Source organism: Cololabis saira, chromosome 18, assembly GCF_033807715.1.
Source record: "Cololabis saira isolate AMF1-May2022 chromosome 18, fColSai1.1, whole genome shotgun sequence".
NCBI lineage: Eukaryota > Metazoa > Chordata > Actinopteri > Beloniformes > Belonidae > Cololabis > Cololabis saira.
This window is the reverse complement of record NC_084604.1, coordinates 10288911-10308583: the sequence shown is the minus strand read 5'-3', so window position 1 is coordinate 10308583 and position 19673 is coordinate 10288911. Positions and strand designations below refer to the sequence as shown.

General features: G+C 41.2%; 1 protein-coding gene across 5 annotated transcripts in view; it reads left to right on the top strand.

Annotated features, from left to right (window-relative positions):
• ryr3 (ryanodine receptor 3) overlaps positions 1-19673 on the top strand; it is a 146672-nt gene that overhangs the window by 24355 nt on the left and 102644 nt on the right. For 3 of the 5 annotated variants that reach the window (XM_061746268.1, XM_061746270.1, XM_061746267.1), the window contains exons 2-4: positions 6539-6658; positions 12918-13022; positions 16056-16076. In XM_061746268.1, coding sequence (XP_061602252.1) covers positions 6539-6658; positions 12918-13022; positions 16056-16076 — 246 coding nt within the window. The remainder of the gene's footprint in view (positions 1-6538; positions 6659-12917; positions 13023-16055; positions 16077-19673) is intronic. The other 2 variants (XM_061746271.1, XM_061746272.1) reach the window with 1 other exon arrangement.

The window sequence follows — 19673 nt, the reverse complement described above, 5'->3', positions numbered from 1 at the left end:
GCGGTTTCACACTCAGGGCTCCAGTGTTTGAGGAACAAGCGTGCCGGCAGGGGCTGTCGCTGCTGGCCTTTCTTGAATGAGCTCAAGGCAGAGAGGGCATGAAGGGGAGCAGCAATGCTTGCGAAGTTCCTCACAAACCTTCGATAGAAGCTCGCAAATCCAAGGAATGACCTCAGCTCAGCCCCACAACGAGGGCTTCTCCACTCTGCCACTGCTCTAACCTTCTCTGGGTCAGTTGCCACACCCTGCGCTGAAATTATGTGACCCAGATAGGCGACTTTGGATTGGAAGAAGGAACATTTACTAAGCTTCACCCTCAGGTTGCACTGCTCGAACCGTGAGAGGACCAGATCTAGCCGCTGCAGGTGCTGTTCAAAAGTTGATGAAAAAACAACAACATCGTCCAGGTAGAGCAGCAAGGCTTGGAACCGTTGGTCCCCCAAGATGCGCTCCATGAGCCGTTGAAAAGTCCCTGGAGCATTACACAACCCGAACGGCATTCTGTTAAATTCATACAACCCGAACGGTGTACAGAATGCTGTCTTCTGTCTGTCTTTTTCTGCCACCTCCACCTGGTTATATCCACTGGCCAAATCTAGCGTAGAGAACCACCTTGCACCACTGAGGGAGTCCAGGGATTCTTCGATGCGCGGAAGTGGATATGCATCCTTCCGAGTCTTTGCATTCAATTGTCGATAATCGACACACAGACGAATTGACCCGTCTTTCTTTCGAACTATCACCAGGGGAGAAGAGTATGGGCTACTGCTTTCCTTTATCACCCCCTGCTCCAACAGCCTCTTAATATGATTTTTCACCTCCTCATACTGGCTAGGGGGGATTCTACGATATCTCTGACACACAGGTACCTCATCCCTCACAGGGATTTCGTGTTGAATAAGGTTTGTGCACCCCAATTCACTATCAGAACAAGCAAACACATGTGAGTGTTTACGCAAAAGCTGTCTAGCTTGTTCCGCCTGACCATCCGAAAGCCCTGGAAAGCGCAATGCAGCTTTTTCTGGGGGCACCTGTCGAACCCCTGAGGCTACCTGTTGTTCCCTAACCATGATTCGCTCTTGTTGGGGTCCCACCCGCTCAAAACAGATTGAAATACCTTCCCCAGCTATGACTTCCGCAGGCTGCAGCGACGCCAAACGCGAGTAAGCTTTCAACATAACGTCAGTGCTTCCTGCATTGATAACTGGGACAGCTAGATGGCCATGACTAACCTCAACACAGGCACTGGAAACCACTAAGCCCCCAGGTAAGCCCCCCTCCTCAAAACCCAACGGCTCAACCAACATGGAGGTCCCACCGGTGAACTTGTTATTGGGTGCGGACGCTGGGACAAAGCACATCGACCCTGCAGGAACTAGGGTGGGGGAGGAAACTGAAATATAACTCCTACCCTCACTTTCAAAAGATACTGCCTGCTCGTTAAGGCACGCTGCGAAGGCATATTCCCACCCCGTACCAAACACAGAGGGCGGCAGTGGGCCAGACTTTTTACCACATAGGACAAGTTCAAAACACCGCTTAATCACGTTCATACCAATTAAGCCAGGCACCCTTTGCTTGCGCTCTTGTGCTATGTCCCCAACTGGATCTTTTACTACCACTATACCTCGGCTTGGTATAGTCCTGCCCAATGCCACAGCCTCAATATCGGTCTCAACATAACCAATGTATGGAATGTCCAACCCCTGAGCCGCGCTCAAATGCAACCAGCCACAGTCACCTAGCCCCCTTCCCAATATTGGCTTCAAATGTTGGTAAAAAAAACTGGCAGTGACAGAGGAGATATTTGACCCCGTATCCAACAAACATGGAAACTTCACGCCCCCAACGGAGATCTCCACGATGGGGCTTTCTCCCACTAAACATTCATAAACCCGAGGATCAATATTAGCTAATGAGCCCAATTGTGCCCCACCTGTGGTTTGGCTCTCCACCCCAGGGGGCACTAGTTTCCCGCCTGCTCAGATATCTGGACAGCCCCATCGCTCACCTGGGGGGTTGCCGGAGCAACCTGACAGCCCTGACTACCACCGTCTCGTGCATTACCACAATACCGGGCGATATGACCAACCTTCTGGCAGTTGAAACAAACAGGCTGGCCAGCCGAATCAAATCTAGGCTCCCTTCTCCGACTAAGTGCCGGCCGCCGTCCTGACATCTGTAAATTAGCTACCTTCTGTGACAGATCGTTTATCAAAGTTTGTTGTTGCTGCAACATACTTAGAACCTTGGTCAGAGTTGGATCGGTTTTTACCTCCACTGCAGCTGTCACAGCACCTAAACGCCCTGCGGCAGCTTCTGCCTCGCACAACTCCACGGTTGCCCGCTGTCGTCCTGCCCCGAATCCGGCTTCCTCCTCCCACTGAAATGCTTCCTTGCGAAGATCCAAGAACGATAAGGTAGGCTGTTGCCTAATCATTTTTTTAAGCTCCCTACGGAGGCCAATATCGCACACATTCTCAGCAAATTGATCACGCAGAGCAAACCCCCCCGCCCATGCCTCACTAGCATCACAATGGCTGATTTCTTCCATAATGGCCATCAGCGCATGAGAATATTCGCGCACCGACTCACCCTGCTTTTGCCTTCTTTCAAAGAATTGTTTTTGTAATTTAGTGAGCGACGGGGGCTGCCCATACATCTCCCTCAGGATCTCCAACACCAGGTCAGGATCCGACCTTACTGCTTGAGGTCGGTACTTCAACTCCCGCCTGGCCTCCCCACCCAGTTGTTCATAAATAAAGGCTGCCTTTTCAACACGAGTAAAGTGGCGATAACTCAGAGTGGCATTCAACTCATCTAACCAGTCATAAAATGCAGAACTTGTACCACCAGTGAAAATGGTACATTTCTTTTCTTTGGGCAGATATACAATACGCTCTGGGCGACTCAAGGATACTCCCTCACTCCCTGCTACCTGCCCTCTAAGAGCATCCTCCTTAGCCGTTAACTCTTCTCTTAGGGTGTCATTAGCATCCTTCAGCTTAGCAATGGTGTCCTTATCCAGCTGTGCTCTGGCTTTAAGGGCATTTACCTTCTGTTGTAACTCATCAGCCATGGTTACTCAAGCAAACAGATACTTATTACAACATTAAAACATTTTAAAATGTAGCTGGAGACTTCTGTGGTGGCTGGCCTTGCTTCTCCTGCTGTGATGGCTCCAACTCCAGCACTGCTCCAGTCCACTTGCACCTCAACTACACCCTCACCCCAAGCACTACGCAATACCAAGCTTGTCTCCTTAACACTGACTGCTGTACTGTATTAGATAGATCCTGCCAACAACGCCAAACTGTAACCTCGTGACAAGATCACCAACAGTAAGAAGCAGTCAGTCAGCTGAGGTAAATATAAAAATAATTATTTTATTCAGAATCAAGTCAGAATCAAGACAGAAAAAAAAGGATTTCAGGGAATACAAAAAAAGGAAAACATTCTGCTACACAACAAAATGAAAGGAGACAAACTAGGTATTTAGATACCACTAATGACCAGATCTCCAAAGTGCAATAGTGCTTTGAGGTTCCCAGACTCACTAGCTTCAGTATACAGAAATCACAGTGATCTCAAAAGGTGCTCAAGCTCGGTCTGAATAGACACAGTGGACTGGAGCAGGCTACTTGCTCCACGACTCCTGCAGACACAAAGACCCACTTAAATATATACAGTTTGCCAGAGATGCATATACATAAATACACCACTGGCCTGGTGCACACTCACCTCAGTACGGTGTACTACTTTACAGACACACTTACACTTCACACTGGGCAACAGGACCTCAGTCTGGCTTCTTACTGTTTAACCCAAGACATATAGAAGCATCAGCTCTCAATTGGTGTCACAAATACCACACTGAAACAAACAAAACAAAACAAAAATCTTCACATTAAAAAGTAGTACCTGCTCAACACCGGCTCAGGCATAACAGCAACTACCGTCAGTGAAACTGGACGGCCGACAACAGTGACAACACTGCTGCACCCAACGCCACAAGGTGGAAATGTTTGTTTCCTCGACCCCGCCCGGGGTCACAGGTATTTATGCCCTGCCTCAAAACACCTGGCCAATGGAAAGGTTCCACCTGGCCACATATATATATATATATATATATATATATAAGGGGTGTCAAATTAGCTTGTTAATTGCGATTAATTAATTACAGGCATATTTAGTGCATTATGTTTTTTAATCGCTTAGTTTATTTTTTAATCTCTAACTTTACGGTTTACTAGTGGACGCTGATTGGCTGTCCCGGTGTGTGGGCGTGGTTAGCTCCGCTTGTAGTGGACGCTGATTGGCTGTCCCAGTGTGTGGGCGTGGTCAGCTCCGCTGGTAGACTCCCATTGTAGCTGACCATGGATGTATGAGCTGGACAGACATGGGGACGGTGAGTAGCGGAGAAAAGAGGTGACAGTGGAGCGTGTGGAAGTTGTCAGTACAGTGAATGGGGCATTTACATTTCTAAAACGGCACCATTGATAAAGGTAGAGTGATATGTGTTCTTTGTGAAAGGACTTTGCTCCCCACCGAAGCAGCTCAAGTTTAGCCACATAAACGCAAAGCACCGGGTCGCGAGCGCAGCCGCAGCTAATTAGCAGCAACGGTGTTGCCACAGCAACGCTCTTCCCTTACTAGACTCGAGGAGAGCACCGCGCATGCGCCGTCTGCGACGGAGATGCTGTTGAATGTTCCTGCCAAGTGGATGTAAACGGCTAGGACTGCGTCTGTTCAAGTCTGTTAAAAAATAAATACATTACTTTATAAAGCCACTTTTTTGTTGTTATATATCAATCTTTTGATCTGCCACAATTATTATTAATTTAAAGGAAAACATTACATTGAGGGCTTTTCTCAGCAATTTGTAGGTGAAATTAAAAAAGCAATTAATTATATTATTAATTACAGATCTTATATATATATATATATGGCATTATATTATAGCTTTTTAATGTAGCACTGCTGTTGAAGAGGATTTTTCTTACCAGTGAAAGGAATATTAAATTAAACGAGCAACATAAATATAGTATGTTGGTTCCAGGTTCTACTGGATCCCAAACAGCTAAACAGAAAGACATGTTCTTACTTGATTTTAATGAGGTGACATTGGTTATTAGTCATGCTGTGGCTGTATTGTTTCCCTCTTTGTGTCCTGAAATAACAAGAACCGCTTCCTCCGTCACACAACTACTCGGGAAGCTGCCTGAACGCTTTCCTTTCAGCAGTCACCTCCCTGAATCCCACGCTTGGATCAAGGGCAAATAAAATGTCATCACCTCATTAACTTCATTTTAAGGTGGAACTCGACTGTGCTTCACTTCAGAAGATCGTCACCAAAATATACTGTGGCTGTATAATCACGTTTTACCCTCTTCAAAAGGTGTCTACATGAGATTAGATCACATCATTGCAGCTGAAATGTAGACGATTGTATTCTCTCGAGTCACTTAATTATTTTCTTGCAGAGGTAGAAGATAAAACCAGTGCCAGCTGTTTGCTTGGTTCAAACAGATCCAGTAGAGATAATGAACTCTGAGAGTTATGGACTGCCCCACACGTGGAAAGTGAAGAAACAACTGTGCTAACTCTTCAACTCCCAGGGTCTACATCAGTACCTGTCTGGCTTCTTACAACTGCTGAAAGAGCATGAAATCCTCCCGGAGATAGGCAGCTTTTGTCTTTTGTCATTTGCATTCATGCAGCAGAGTAAAAGTACTGCCTGGAAGCAGCTCTTCTGTTTTATTGTAATGAAGAAAAAGCTTTAAAGAACCTGCGGCACGGTAATGAACTTGATTTTGTATTGCCTGCACGTTGCGTGGTTTCAAACCCAGTGTGTCGTTGTTTAACACACGGCCAGGGTCAATCCTCTGGCCCCCCTGAGCCTGTGGGTGCTGTTCAGTCTGCATCGAAACCTGAATTGATACTGCTGTGAAGGAAGTGGGAGCCAGAACCATGGCAACCATCAGTTTAGATTAGTGTGGGATGCAAGCTGGTAGGAGACAGGCACACCAGCGCTCGCACACGACACGCACTGCACACGCACCCTAGAATCGATACCAGTGCGTGCGATCGTCTGTGGCCCGACAGATACAGCTGTTCGTCTGCTGGTTTCGCTGATTGAATTGAGCTCCGTCTCTCTCCCACGATGTCACACTGTGTCACAGGTTGTAAGATGATATTACACAGAGCTGGATGTCCTTGCTGCTGTTGATTCATTGTAGTGTAAATAAAATCTATATTTTACAATAGATCAAAATGCGGGCCTCATTTTGTTTTATCTCCTTTGATGGATTTTATTTTTCTGACCACACATTCGGGGTCTCCACGTTCAACTCAAACACAAATTCCAAGGATTCTATTTTTTTCTTAAATCCTAAGTATTGTTGTTGCTGCGTGGGTGCAAAGTGCTCATGTATACACAGAAAATGTTAATTCCACGTCAAGGAGGCGTCTTGTTTACTTCGGTCAGGTCACCGTGCAAGCTCTTTTGGCAGTAACGCTCCTCTCCCTCCCCTGGCAGGACGATGAGGTGGTGCTCCAGAGCGTGGCCACCATCCAGAAGGAGCATCGCAAGTTCTGTCTGGCAGCAGAGGGACTCGGAAACCGTCTGTGTTACCTGGAACCCACTTCTGAAGCTAAGGTGAGGCTGGCATGGTGCCTTGTTAAGCTCCAAATGTAAGCAGAGAAGCAGATCTCATCAGGAAATGTAAATAAGGGATGCTACACACTTTATTTTTCTTGGAGAAGACCTTCACCGGCTTCTGAAGCATAGCCCACACTACTGGTCACTGAAATAACATAAAAACTTTTCAAGAGGATTTTGTTCTTAGGTGGTTCTGTGTGTTTTGGGTCATTACCCTGTTGGAGGAGCTGTGACCGAGCTTTCTGACACTGGACCAAAATTTCCACTCCAGAAGGCCATGATAGTCTTCAGTTTTCATGTATCTGCACAGATCCCAGACGTGTCAGTCACAGCCAAGCGGCTCCCGATATAAAATCAAGAATGTTTTTTAAATGCTTCATTTACGTAAGGGAACATAAAGCTGTTTTTAAAGATTGTGTCACTGTAGTGGTCTTTATTGAAAGTTGCTCGGTGGGGCATTTTAAGGCGGAGAGTGGGGGAAGAGACACGCAGAGCGAGTCACAGGCCAGGATTTGAAGCTGGGCTGCTTGGACGAGGATGAGAGCGTTCAAATATGGTCCGTCTGCTCAGCCAAGCGAGCTAAACGCTCTCATTGGTCTCGTGTGTCCCTTCAGCTCAGTGGCTCGTCACTATGAAGTTTTACAAATTCCAGTCTGTTTACTTTTATGATTTCCTTTTAAAAGGATTGGCCACTTTGGCTGAAACAGTGACAGCTGGTGCAATCTGATATTGTTGATCCTTTTCTAGGAACCCCACTTGAATCTTTCATACCAAATCATTTGTCAATGTTTGATTTCGTAAGTTAGTATCTTTTGCTAGTTTCAAGTTATTTCAGTGACCACTGGTGACCACTTTTCTTTCTTTAATGGAAGGGTGCCAACAAATCTGTTGTTGATTTAAGTTTATTACCTACAGTGTTTGTTGCTCATAAGAGGTATCTGCTGGTGTGATTGCAAAGAGGACATTTCTGAACACATACAGTCAAACATGGCTGATATAAGCTGTAAAGAAAGTAATCCCCGAGTGTTCAGGCGTTGTTCAGTCCACCGTCAGACAGGACTGTCTATAAGTGCTGATGGTTTAGTGTTGTGACTATTCTTCCTAGAGGTGAATGTACAAGGTAACTCCAGAGTAAACCTCTGAAGGCTTTATGAGGTAATGCATGCAGAAATACTGCAGATGAGCTGAAGCAGGTCAACAGCTCCTCTTCAATGTTTGATTCAGGGTTAAAGGAAGCATTTACTCGATTACTCGAACACTGTTCAACCAGTTAAGAGGTCCAAAGGTTCAGTTACTTTGTCCTCCAGCAAAATCAGCTTTTATAAAGCCATGATGAATTATGATTGTTTGTTATCAGCTGAAGCACATTGTGTTGAAGCTGTCCATTATTGAGACTTGGATAAAAATCTGAATACATTTTAAGCTCATTTTAAAAAGGTTTACATACTTTTTCTTGCCACTTTATTTTAACCAGTTGAAATAAGGTTTGGCATACTTTTTTCCAACAATATGACTTTAACTCAGTGTTTTTTTCCCTTAATTATTATAATCAATAAGTCCAACAATTATTACAAAGTCATTTACCAATATATATATCAAATTATTTTCCTTATCAGGCCTCTCATAGAATTTTTGCAAATGATAATTAGTTTCTGATGTGATTAAACCATTTTTAAATGCAAATATCACATGATTGGTTACCTGGAAGATGAAGTTGATGCTTCTGCTGCAGCACAAACAGCGATTTCTACTTTAAATTATTCAAAAATGTGGTTCAACTTCAATAATAAATATGCAGCTCTCGTTCTTTGATTCTCTTTCTGCAATAAATCAACCAGAGACCTTTTGTTATTTCTTCAATTGAATCCCTCTTTGTTTTGTTTTTGTATAGCTTCTGCTCTTGAGATTAGCTCTCCTGGCAAATAATGAGGATAAACTACAAAGTGCACATTCTGCACCTTCCTTGCGGTGCAAAATCGTATCTATTTGTTTCACAAAAAAAAGGAGAACAATCTTTAAAATTGGTTGTTGAGGGGCGCTCCCTCTCCTGCAGCAGTTATCCAGCGTCAGTTATGGTCTGCTGTGCTTCTACTTGGCCGAACCTCAGAGAAAACAAGCAGCAGCATTTGTGGGGCCAGTTATGCACATACGGTACGCACTTGTAATTTTCCTGTTGGCCGAGTGGCAGAGCGGATTTAGTATAACCAGATCGGATTGACTAGATTTAGCTTTTTCTTTGTGATGTAAAAAAAAAAAGGGACTAAAAAAGAACTCGTAAACATTAAATAAATTGAATTAGTGCTGGAGAATTTATTAATTGATACATTTATAGGAGAACATGTTCGGCGTCACTCCCTAAACCGTTACTCAGATACTTCATGTGTCAAAGTAATGATCTGGTGTTTGTAAACCTTCCTCGTACCAGGTTTGAATGTTTTTATGAGGCAAGCGCTACTCAGAGAGGCAGGATTTAGCCAGCCCTCTGAACAATATGACTTTGACTAAAGTTTGGGTTTTGGAAATGTTTTTCTCCTAGAGGGCAACACCTGCAGTGTTCTCGGCAGACTGCCACACACAAAGAGCCCTCTCCTTAGATGTGCAGTTGATCATGAAGGATGACAGGCGTGGTTTGGCCCGGGTGGGGTGGGGGGGCGTCTGTCATCTGCACGGCTGATTTCAGGTGTTTGACCTTTTCTGGACTCCAGCGAAGCCCGGCTGCCTGCTGCTGCTGATGGACAAAAAAGGACAAAAAAGGCCAAACTGGGACGACTCAGGGCTATTCTGAGCAATACCTCCGAGGAGGTGTTTGATTTGTACATCTTGTAATCTCACAGCCGCAAGATGCAAAAGTCCAAAGATTAATTGAGAAAAAATACTTAAAATGAGCTCCTTCCTCTTTCAGTTACTGACTAAAAACCGACAATTCCTTGTACCTCGATAAATGTTGTTCACGTCTTTGTGTTTTACCTGATTAAAGCCAACACTTCGTTCTTTTGATTCATTTTTCTTCTTGTCACACATAGAAAATGATAATAATTTGAATCATTCCATTGATGTATTCATGACTCCAGCAAACTGTTGCATTAATTTGTCCCTACTGAAGAACTGTGTCTTCAAATACTGAATTAGACATGAATGCAACTTTAATTTTCACAATAAAAAAGCAAACGTACTCTTTTAATTTGAAGCCCACTTCCCATGAATATCGTGTTCCATTGTACTTCCTCTGTTGGCACCGCCCATATCGTAATCAGCTTGATTGATTAAACTGAAGGGACGTTATATATATATATATATATATATATATATATATATATATATATATATATATATATATATATATATATATATATATATATATACAGTGTGTGTATGTATATATATATATATATATATATATATATATATATATATACACAGTGTGTGTGTGTGTGTATGTATATATATATATATATATATATATATATATATATACAGTGTGTGTATGTATATATATATATATATATATATATATATATATATATATAATGTCTATGGATTAAACGTGCGCCGTCTTCGTCATCAGCCACCTGCATGTTTACAGTCCGGTCTTTTCCACTTTTATTCATCAATTTGTCCGTTTCTAGCCTCTTTCCTTGAAGTGTTTGCCGCCTCCTTGTGAGTTTCTTATGTTGATTGTTTTCCCTGTTTTATGCTGTATTCATACTTGTCCCTGCTTTGGACTTTTGTTGGATTTACATCTACTTAATGTCTGCCTGAAATGGGTTTATTCTTATAATTATCTTTTTTCTTGTACCTGTATGCGTTTCCCCCTTTCCCAACAATATATATATATATATATATATATATATATATATATATATATATATATATATATATATATAAAAAATTGCAGCATGATTCAGTTCAAATAAGTAACAGTCCGTGTACTTATCAAAATAAAGGCGCTATAACCTGTAGCGTGTTTGTGATAGCTTCCTTCATAATAAACTAAGCATGAGCACTTCAGTGTTATGATGCCTTAATGTTATTATTATTATTATTATTATTATTATTATTATTATTATTATTACAACATGTATTTATCTAGGAAAGGGCTAATTGAGATTAAAAATCTCTTTTTAAAAGACAGTCCTGGCCAAGATAACAGCAGCACATTTAAACCAGATCACAGATTTCAAGCCCACATATATAAATAATTATATAACTAAAACATAAGGTAATAAACAGTGTTTTATCCGGTCAATATAAGTTATTAAGGAATCATTTACAGTCAATTTGCGATAAAAGGATAATTAAAACAAATAAAAGATAAATATTATTATGTTTTTTTTTTCCCCTAAATTTTCTAAAGGCTCAAGCTTTTTGTCATCCTCAAACATGCACAAACTGCTCCATATTTGGCCATTTGGTATTGCAGAAAGCAGCAGAATCTCCAGCAGGGCTTTATTGATCAGAAGTGCAACTGTGATTTAAATACTCCACGTCTTGTTTGTTAAGGAAGATTGTTCATGTTCATATTGTAGTTTTTTACTCAGTGCCCATGTAAATGTACTCATCGTTGGTTTTGGCTTTCAGAATTTCATCAGAAAATTCCCTTGTGAAAATGTGAGGATTAATTAGTTTTATCGTATTTGTTGTCTTCTGAGTAGCCTGGATATGGTTTAATACCCTCGCCTGTAATTCAGTGTTCTCTCCTGAGGGATTGTTTTATCCGTTTAAACTGCTGGTGTTATTGTTTCAACCAAGCTCCCTGTGGAGTCTTGAGTAGCGCTGACCTTCTAAACAAAGTTTTGTCTCCACCCAGACCAGACAGAATGTTCAGCACGTCTGTCCAACCATGAAAAGGTATGATAATTGGAGAATTAGAGGTAAATAACTCCCAAGAGGTGTAGGATCTGCAGCAGGTTGCGAGTTGTTGTCACTGTAGAAGGTTGACACGGCGGGTGTTGCTCCGTCAAGTCGGGCAGCATACAGAAGTCTTCTCTCTGATACCCTTATTTTTGCAACAGCAGACAAATCTGACCTGGGGTGTAAATTAAGAGACTGAAAGACATTTAGGTGCAGATTCTCGATTGCAGCATGCTGTAAAACAGACGTAGACACTTAACCCTGTGTGATATCTGATATTTGTGTGTTAGTTTGTGTGGAGTTCCCTCGCATCCACATGCTCATTATCACCCAGCACCCTCGTCTATGCTCACATTTGTCACTTCGCCGCTGAGGTCAAGGGTCAGCTGCTTGTGTTACTGAATGAGGCCGAGGACCTTGTATTTTCAGTCATTCCTTGTCCTTTTCTTCAATAATAGTGATGCATGCACCTAAGTAAAGTTACACAAACTTCAGGATATGATGGAAAGGTGTAAGCATTGCCGGCTAATGGCTAATTAATTTGTTTTCATCTTCACGGCTTGTCAGTGGTCTAATGTTAACAGCCAATCGGAGTTCATACATTTTTCATTCCTTGTCAGGCATTTACTAATGAACAGCTCCGCCTCAGCATTTCCTCGGATTTGTAAGTCATTTACAGGCATTATGCGGCCTCGGATGCCCCGTTTTCATTGTTCGACGTCGTCCACGTTCCTCCATAATGGCCTTTTTAAAATTCATTCTGGGAGCAGAATGTATAATCACCGGTTCTTATTAAGTTTATCAAAGCAAAGCAAATGTGATTCTTCTTCGACAGCCAGAACAGTTCTGGCTTCCTCAGCAGCTCCGTTTCCCGATAAATAAGACCTAGCCAACTGGTTACAAGAATGTCAATATTTGCTAGTACATCAGACGTGTACCTGTGGGTACATTAACCGTTTCATGGTGATTTAAGTCTGTTAACTACTTTATCAAGTCAGTCAAATGTCAATCCTCCCATACAGGACCATCACGGAAGAACCAGACACCATCATCACACTCTCAGACGGTCTGCTTATGGGTAGTTTGCTTTTAAAGATAATGCCAATAACACAGATTATTATTATCCATCCATTTTCTATACCACGGGGGTTTGCTGTGGACAGGTCGCCAGTCCATCGATTATTATTGTTATTATTATTACTGAGTAGGCCACTCCCTGGACATCGAACAGTTTTTTTTATAACTCTCACTCAAGTGCCATATGGCAGAGAGGTTGGGCCAGCTCAGGCCTCACAAGTGACATCAGTAAAAATTCAAGAACACTGGGTTTTGTCATTGCCTCTACAGCTAACTCTCTTTCCTTCTGCTTCTATTCTCTCTTTTCTCCTCCTCCTCTGTCCGGCAGTATGTTCCTCCAGACCTGTGTATTTGTAACTTTGTGCTGGAGCAGTCCCTGTCAGTCCGGGCCCTGCAGGAGATGCTGGCTAACACCGGGCAGAGCGGCGAAGGGGTGAGTACCTCTGTCCTTCCCAGTCGTTCCCCTCTGCTCTCTCTCTGATGCTTATATGCGCAGCAAAATACTTTTCTAGACAAGCACATGCTTTTGTGCATAATTGAGTAAATCTGCCATCTGTTTATACTCTTTAAGATGCCTAATGCGTATTTTTCCCTCAGAGGTTGAATTGTTGTTTATATCTGTTGTGTTGCAAGTTAATACAGCACAGGATTGAAGCAAATGAACAATATTCTTCACACTTTTGATCAGTGATCCTAATTTACAGTGTGCACTTCAAGAGAAACCTGAAGTGCACACTGTATAGAGACATACTTCATACAGTATGTCTCTATAAGCTGTCTGCTTACAACAACAAATGCCTATTAGGGCCCTCATCCAGTCTGTTCTTCTTTTTCTTTGCTGAGTGCTGCCAGGTCTTTTGAGGCTTGAATATTAAAGGAATACAGTAATATTTTAAGATTTAATGACATTCAGCACACAGCCGTGCTCTTCTCTCTGCAAATACAGTCTGTATAAATGAGTAAAAATATAAGATCTAAAAACAGGATAGTTTTCCTTGCTTATCAGTAATTTTAAAGTACAATCTATTTGTGCATACAATTTTAACTTTTAGAAGTAAATGTCATAAAAATTTGCATGTAATGGATAAAAACCCAGTAAAGTTTGGGTTTAGTGAGTGTGATACACACAGTAATATTCTAAGCCACTTTTAACATCAAAAAACCTGAAGTGAATTATTCTCAACAGTAACAAGAGCAAAGAAAGGAGGGAAATGACAACCTCTGGCAAAGAAATATAGAATCACAACTATAGGAGGTTGTTGGTTCTGCCTTTTGTAAAACACAGCCGAATGACATTTTAAAATTAACACAGATTTCTGTGTCCGAATGGATAGAGGGAACGATGGTGTCATAATTCATCTGCATGACTTTAAATATGCAAACTAGGTGCTCTGCAGCTAAAAAAAAGATCTTGCAAAACATCACCAAGCGCGACACCCGGCAGACTGACAGGAAGCAGGATCTCTATAAGAGAGCTGTCAGCTGAAGCAATGCTGAAGATGATTAAACACCCTGACAACGGTAATTCAGCATAACGAAAGACAAAGGATGCTGATTGTTCCCGGTCCGCTACATCCAAAACCTGGAGCAAGTACAAAGATGATGCAAAGATTGCACAAGGGAAACATGACGCACGGCCAAAAGCCATCATGACAATTAAGGTCATATGCACCGTATGTCATTATTAGCTAAGGTCCTGAAATAAATCTGATGTCTAAATTAAGAATTCATCCTCATAATCTTCAGGATAAGTATGGAAACTTGGAAAAGTGTGCCATATCCACTGTAAGTGTTGAGTCATGAACCTGAATGAAGCGAGGAGATGGTGCCAGAATTTTGTCTGGTGGACATATGTGAAGATGAATCTCTGAAGCAAGGAAGAGAACTTCGTCTGATAGGGATTTGTACTGAACCAGGAGAGATCGTCTTCAAAAGTAAATGCACAGGGGTACATTGAAAGTGTTATATATTCAGCCATGAGAAGGTTTGCTAGTCATAAAGTATTTTTTCTGACCAGTGATGCATCTTGCCACAGAGAACAGAGCGTTAAAGTTTCTCATCAGCAAAGACATAAATGGCCAGTCAGTTTGAAAATCTACTCTGGAAATCCGAGAGGGAAAAAAGTCCTTTTAAAAAAACAGTCCAGGTTAGGACTCTTACCCGTAGAGCTGAACAGCCGTGATGAGGAATTTGGAAGGTGATCGATGAAGGACATTATCGCAGATCTCGTCATTGTTTTCATGATCATTTACAAAAAAACATACTTGTTTAAGCCAAAATGTTGAACTCTTAGGAAAAAATAGTTTAGTGTAATTAATTATGATTTTTAAATATTTTTGGAATAAAAGTGCTTAAAGAGCATCCCCCCAGAAAAGGTGCTTTCATATATTCTTTTTGTTTTTCACAGGACTCTTATCAATGAGTGCTTTAGCTGTCCTCACCCCAGCACAGGATTTACACTGAGCTGTGTGAGCCCCATTTTTTTTTTCTTGGGCACTGCTCCAGTTCACTTAGCGTCTCTCTCAAAGCAGGGGCGTTAATCCCGGACACTGCAGAATCTTTAATCTGTCAAAGCAGCGCTGCTGATTAAAAGTGAGGCACTGATGGGATATGTGTGGTCTATAAGTTCCCACATTCACCCATGTTGCTGTGATATAATCATGTGAAATCTCATTTAGCCTCCTAGGATCAGCTGCAGGTGCATACAGAGAGCTGAAGGGATGTTTGGATGAATCGCTTTGCTCCAACATGTTCTGGGAAAACAAAGAGAAAACAGTGCTTTGTTCTCCACCAGATCATAGTATTTGCGAAACTGCTCGATATTGATGGTGTCTTTTAAAATGACTATAATCATTGCTCCTGCTGAATACACATGGTCTGAGACTACCTTTGAAGGCATTCCTCTTTTAAAGGACCTGATAATTATTATTAGCTGATTCTTTGAGCAGACCACCTGTATTCCTGGAACAACGATGACCAAGCATGAATGATTGTCCAGTACAGATCCAGCGGCAGTTACAGGAAGTGGAGCACTGTGCTCATTTTGATGCCATTTTCAAGATAAATTGAGTATAAAATCCAACCATATTTTGGTCAAATGAGTGCTGTGCTGGATTGCTGTGGCCACAACTGTTCTTTCATGCACAATACACGCTTCTGGCTTAGACGGATCTTTAAAAAGTCTTATTTTGTTCATCGCTTGGGTCCTCTACGCTGGAGAATCAGGCCTGCGTTGTCATCGGCCCGGATTGCAGATTTGTTTTGCGCTCATCGGTGCACCATTGTTGGCTGGCCTCATTTGGCAAGACAACATGATATTGGCTAGAATACAAACTCTCTGGCAGCGAGGTTCACAAATCCCTCTACGTTCCTCCTTTTTCCTCCCCATTTTTTCAGTCAGATTTGCATAACTGAGCCCCATACATCCAATAACACATTCTTTTCATCTGTATTTGTTTGTTACTAGAGTGCTGACCATGAAAAATGGGTAGGTCCATCAGTTTGTTCATCCATCATGTTGTCAGTGTGCATGACAGACATGCCTTCCACTAAACAAAAGGGTTTAACTTCAGGCACTTTCACTACATGTAATGCCTATTTCTTGGTTGTCATAGCTGCCTTTGTCGCTTGTAAAACCTTAACTCTGATAGCATGTGACGGTTATTAAATTTTAAAGATGAATAGCAGTTAATTTCTTTATATTTATTGAGCAAATTAATGCCAGAAAGACATTAATTTCTGAGCAGACTGAAAGAGGATAGTAAATTAAGCTTTCAGCTCATCATAGATCAACATATTCTCTTCCCCTCTGTCAGTCTGGGAACAATCAATAAACTTGTCACAGATGTTTGTAAACTTTAACATATGGCAGTCTCGAAATAGACATCCATCGGTGCCGTCACCCTGTCCACATGAGTGAAGGTTTTGCCTGTCCCTTTTGCGTGCAAATGTGCAACCACTTGCTTATAGCATTCATAACTCCCTCTCTTTTTGCTTTTAAATGCCTTAAATTTAAAAAAAATAATAGTGCATTATTTGAAAAGGCTATCAACATGATTAACGAGCTTTTGTAATTGATTTGCTGAAATAAAACAATTTGAAACACAGGGGCAGGAAACTCACCGTGTAGTTTGGGCATTCTGATCTGTTTTCTCCGAGTTTGATCTCTAACCAAAGGTGAAGGGTCTTGACGAGAGGAAATGACCTGAAATCAATTTTGATTTCAGTCTTCACGCTTTCACACTCATTATTGTGTTATGGTACCTAACTTTTGAAAAGTTTTAGAACAGTATTTTTCTTCTGATATAACTGATGAGGAGTAAGAATCAAAATGCACATGTGCTGGTAAAAAAAAACAAAAAAAACAGTAACAGACAAACAAACCTAAATGTAAAATACCCAGCATGCAGTCCTTGTCTCATCATGGTGATGTGAGGAACACGCCGATGAAAATGTACACGAGGATCGACGTATCAGACGGTACTTAACAAATGAGTCTGACATGAGTCTCTCCTTCACATCACTGGAGAGTTGATTAGTTGGCCGTTTCCCACCCTCTAGCTGCTCATATAAGATAAGCTATAAAGGGAACATTTAGGTATTTTACTGATTTATGGTTGGGTGTTACATCTCTATCACGCTGTGCCGCAGAAAACGCAGGGAGGGTTTTATTCAGCCACAAAACTGAAATGAGAAGTTTGTTTCAGCACGTCAAATGGTGTGTAGTACCTCCTCTTAATCCTTTTAAGTTTTATAGTTCGACAAGAGTAACCTTGAATCAGCAAAAGCGTTTATGTATTTGTTTATTTCAGCAAGCCATAACTCATTTAACAAAAAAAAAATAACTCATGCCCCATGGTTCACTAGTTTTTAGATTCACCTTTAGCAGCAATAATTTGAAGTAGTAATTTCCTGTATGACTTTCTCAAACTCATGTCATGGTGGAGTTTGTCTTAATGACCTCAATGACATTCCTCCGGTTCAGTGAGGTGAGACCTGCCTAATGCCCAACATTTCAGTTGGGTGGAGGTCTGGACTTTGAGTAAGCTGTTTCACAGTCCTAATTCAGACGTAATAATGAAGATAAGTTATGGTTTGGACCTTTGTCCTGTCGTATGATTCCAGTTTGACCAAGCCTTAACTGTCAGATGGCCTGATGTCTGATCGAAGTCATGATTGACTCGGCATCTTTCCAGATTGATGTATAGGAGGAATTTCTTATGTCTTTCCCTCTTGACATTGTGTTGATGAATATCAGCACCTGGCTGCAGCTTACCACCTTAAATACTATGTAAGCAGCAAGGGGGCACTTAGTATTACCCTCATGATTGTCTTTTCCTTTCTTTTTGCTATAAAAATGAAATAATACACAAACTTTAAATGAAACAAAAAAATTACAAGTGTGTCAAAATAACACTTTGATCAGCTTTGGGATAGATGCCTAAGTTTTGATCCTGATGGAGAAGAGGAATTGAACAGGACGCTAAAGAACCGCACCAAAACGATGAACTGATGAATTAAGAAAAGAAAAAACAAGGAAAAAAATGATGAACTGAACCTGTGCAAATGCTATATAACCAGTCTGATAACATGAACACAAGCTGCTCTCATAATGTCAAACCACTAAATGCACCTGTTGGTAAAATGCAAAATATTTAAATAATGATGATAATGATGAATAAAATACTGCAACTTATCAATCAGGTGAACAGAATTTGGGACATGTGGATGAGGAGTAAATCAGCACTGAACAAGCTGGTAAATTTAAGAGGAAAATGTTCATAAAAGCGTCACCGTTTTTTTACTGACTGAAACATCCAGAAGTTGCTGGGTTTCCGTTGTTGCTCTGATTAGGGTTATAATATATATATATATATATAAAGGCTAAATTAGATTTTAAGAATAAAAACAAATCAAATGTCAATGGTAACCTCATATCAGTCAAGTGTACACCAATTCCAGATACTGTACATCCCACTGCTTTTAACAGTAAACTTGGTCTTCTTAATGTCAGATCCCTCTCCAATAAATCATTTTTATGTAATGATTTTATTGTCAGCCATGATCTTGATTTTTTTCTAATCACTGAATCATGGCTGACCAAGGATAACATAGCTCCTTTAATTGAAACGAGTCCCCCTGGCTACTCTTACCTGAATCAACCTAGATTAACTGGCCGGGGGGGTGGTCTAGCTGTTGTTTATAAGAACTGTTTTAAATGTTGCAGCACCACGTTTGGGTCTTTCACTACCTTTGAATCCCTCTGTTTCACTGTTTCAGGTAGCACACGGACCCTCTGTATTCTTATTTATAGACCACCTAAATCTGCAACCGGTTTTATCACAGAATTCTCAGAATTATTGTCAATTGCTATCCCTAAATTTGATAATATTCTAATTGTAGGTGATTTTAATGTGCATATCTGTTGCCCTGAGAATTTTTTAGCAAATGAGTTTTTAAATCTGGTGGAATCTTTTACTTTGTCTCTGGCTCCTACTGGTCCTACTCACATCAGAGGCCATACATTAGATCTTGTTTTATATACTGGAATTACTGTAAACAACATGCTCTGTATTGATGTTGGGGTTACTGATCATAATTGTATTTTATTTAACACTACCCTGCCCATTACCTCAACCCAACATGAAAGTCAGACACGCTCCCGCATTTTTAATTCAACCTCTGCCTCCATATTCTGTCAAGAATTTGCTTCCTCTGAGTTCCAAATTTGCTCTCTAATGAACACTAACAATATTTTAAATGGTTTTAACAGCACCTGCTCAAACATTCTAGACAGAGTTGCACCTTTTAAAACCAAAAAGCCTAAAAATACCTCTCAACCCTGGATAAATGAGGAAATTCGCTCATTAAAGAGAATCTGCCGTCAAGCTGAACGGAAATGGAAGGCCACACGATTAACTGTCCACTTTGACAGTCTAAAAGTCTTAATGAAAGATTTTAATTTGAAAATTAAAAATGCTCGAGCAAACTATTTTGGCGATATTATTGAGAAAAACCAGCATAATACCAGAGTGCTTTTTAATATTATCAGCCGTGCTACAGATGCCCCGCCCACTGTGATTGA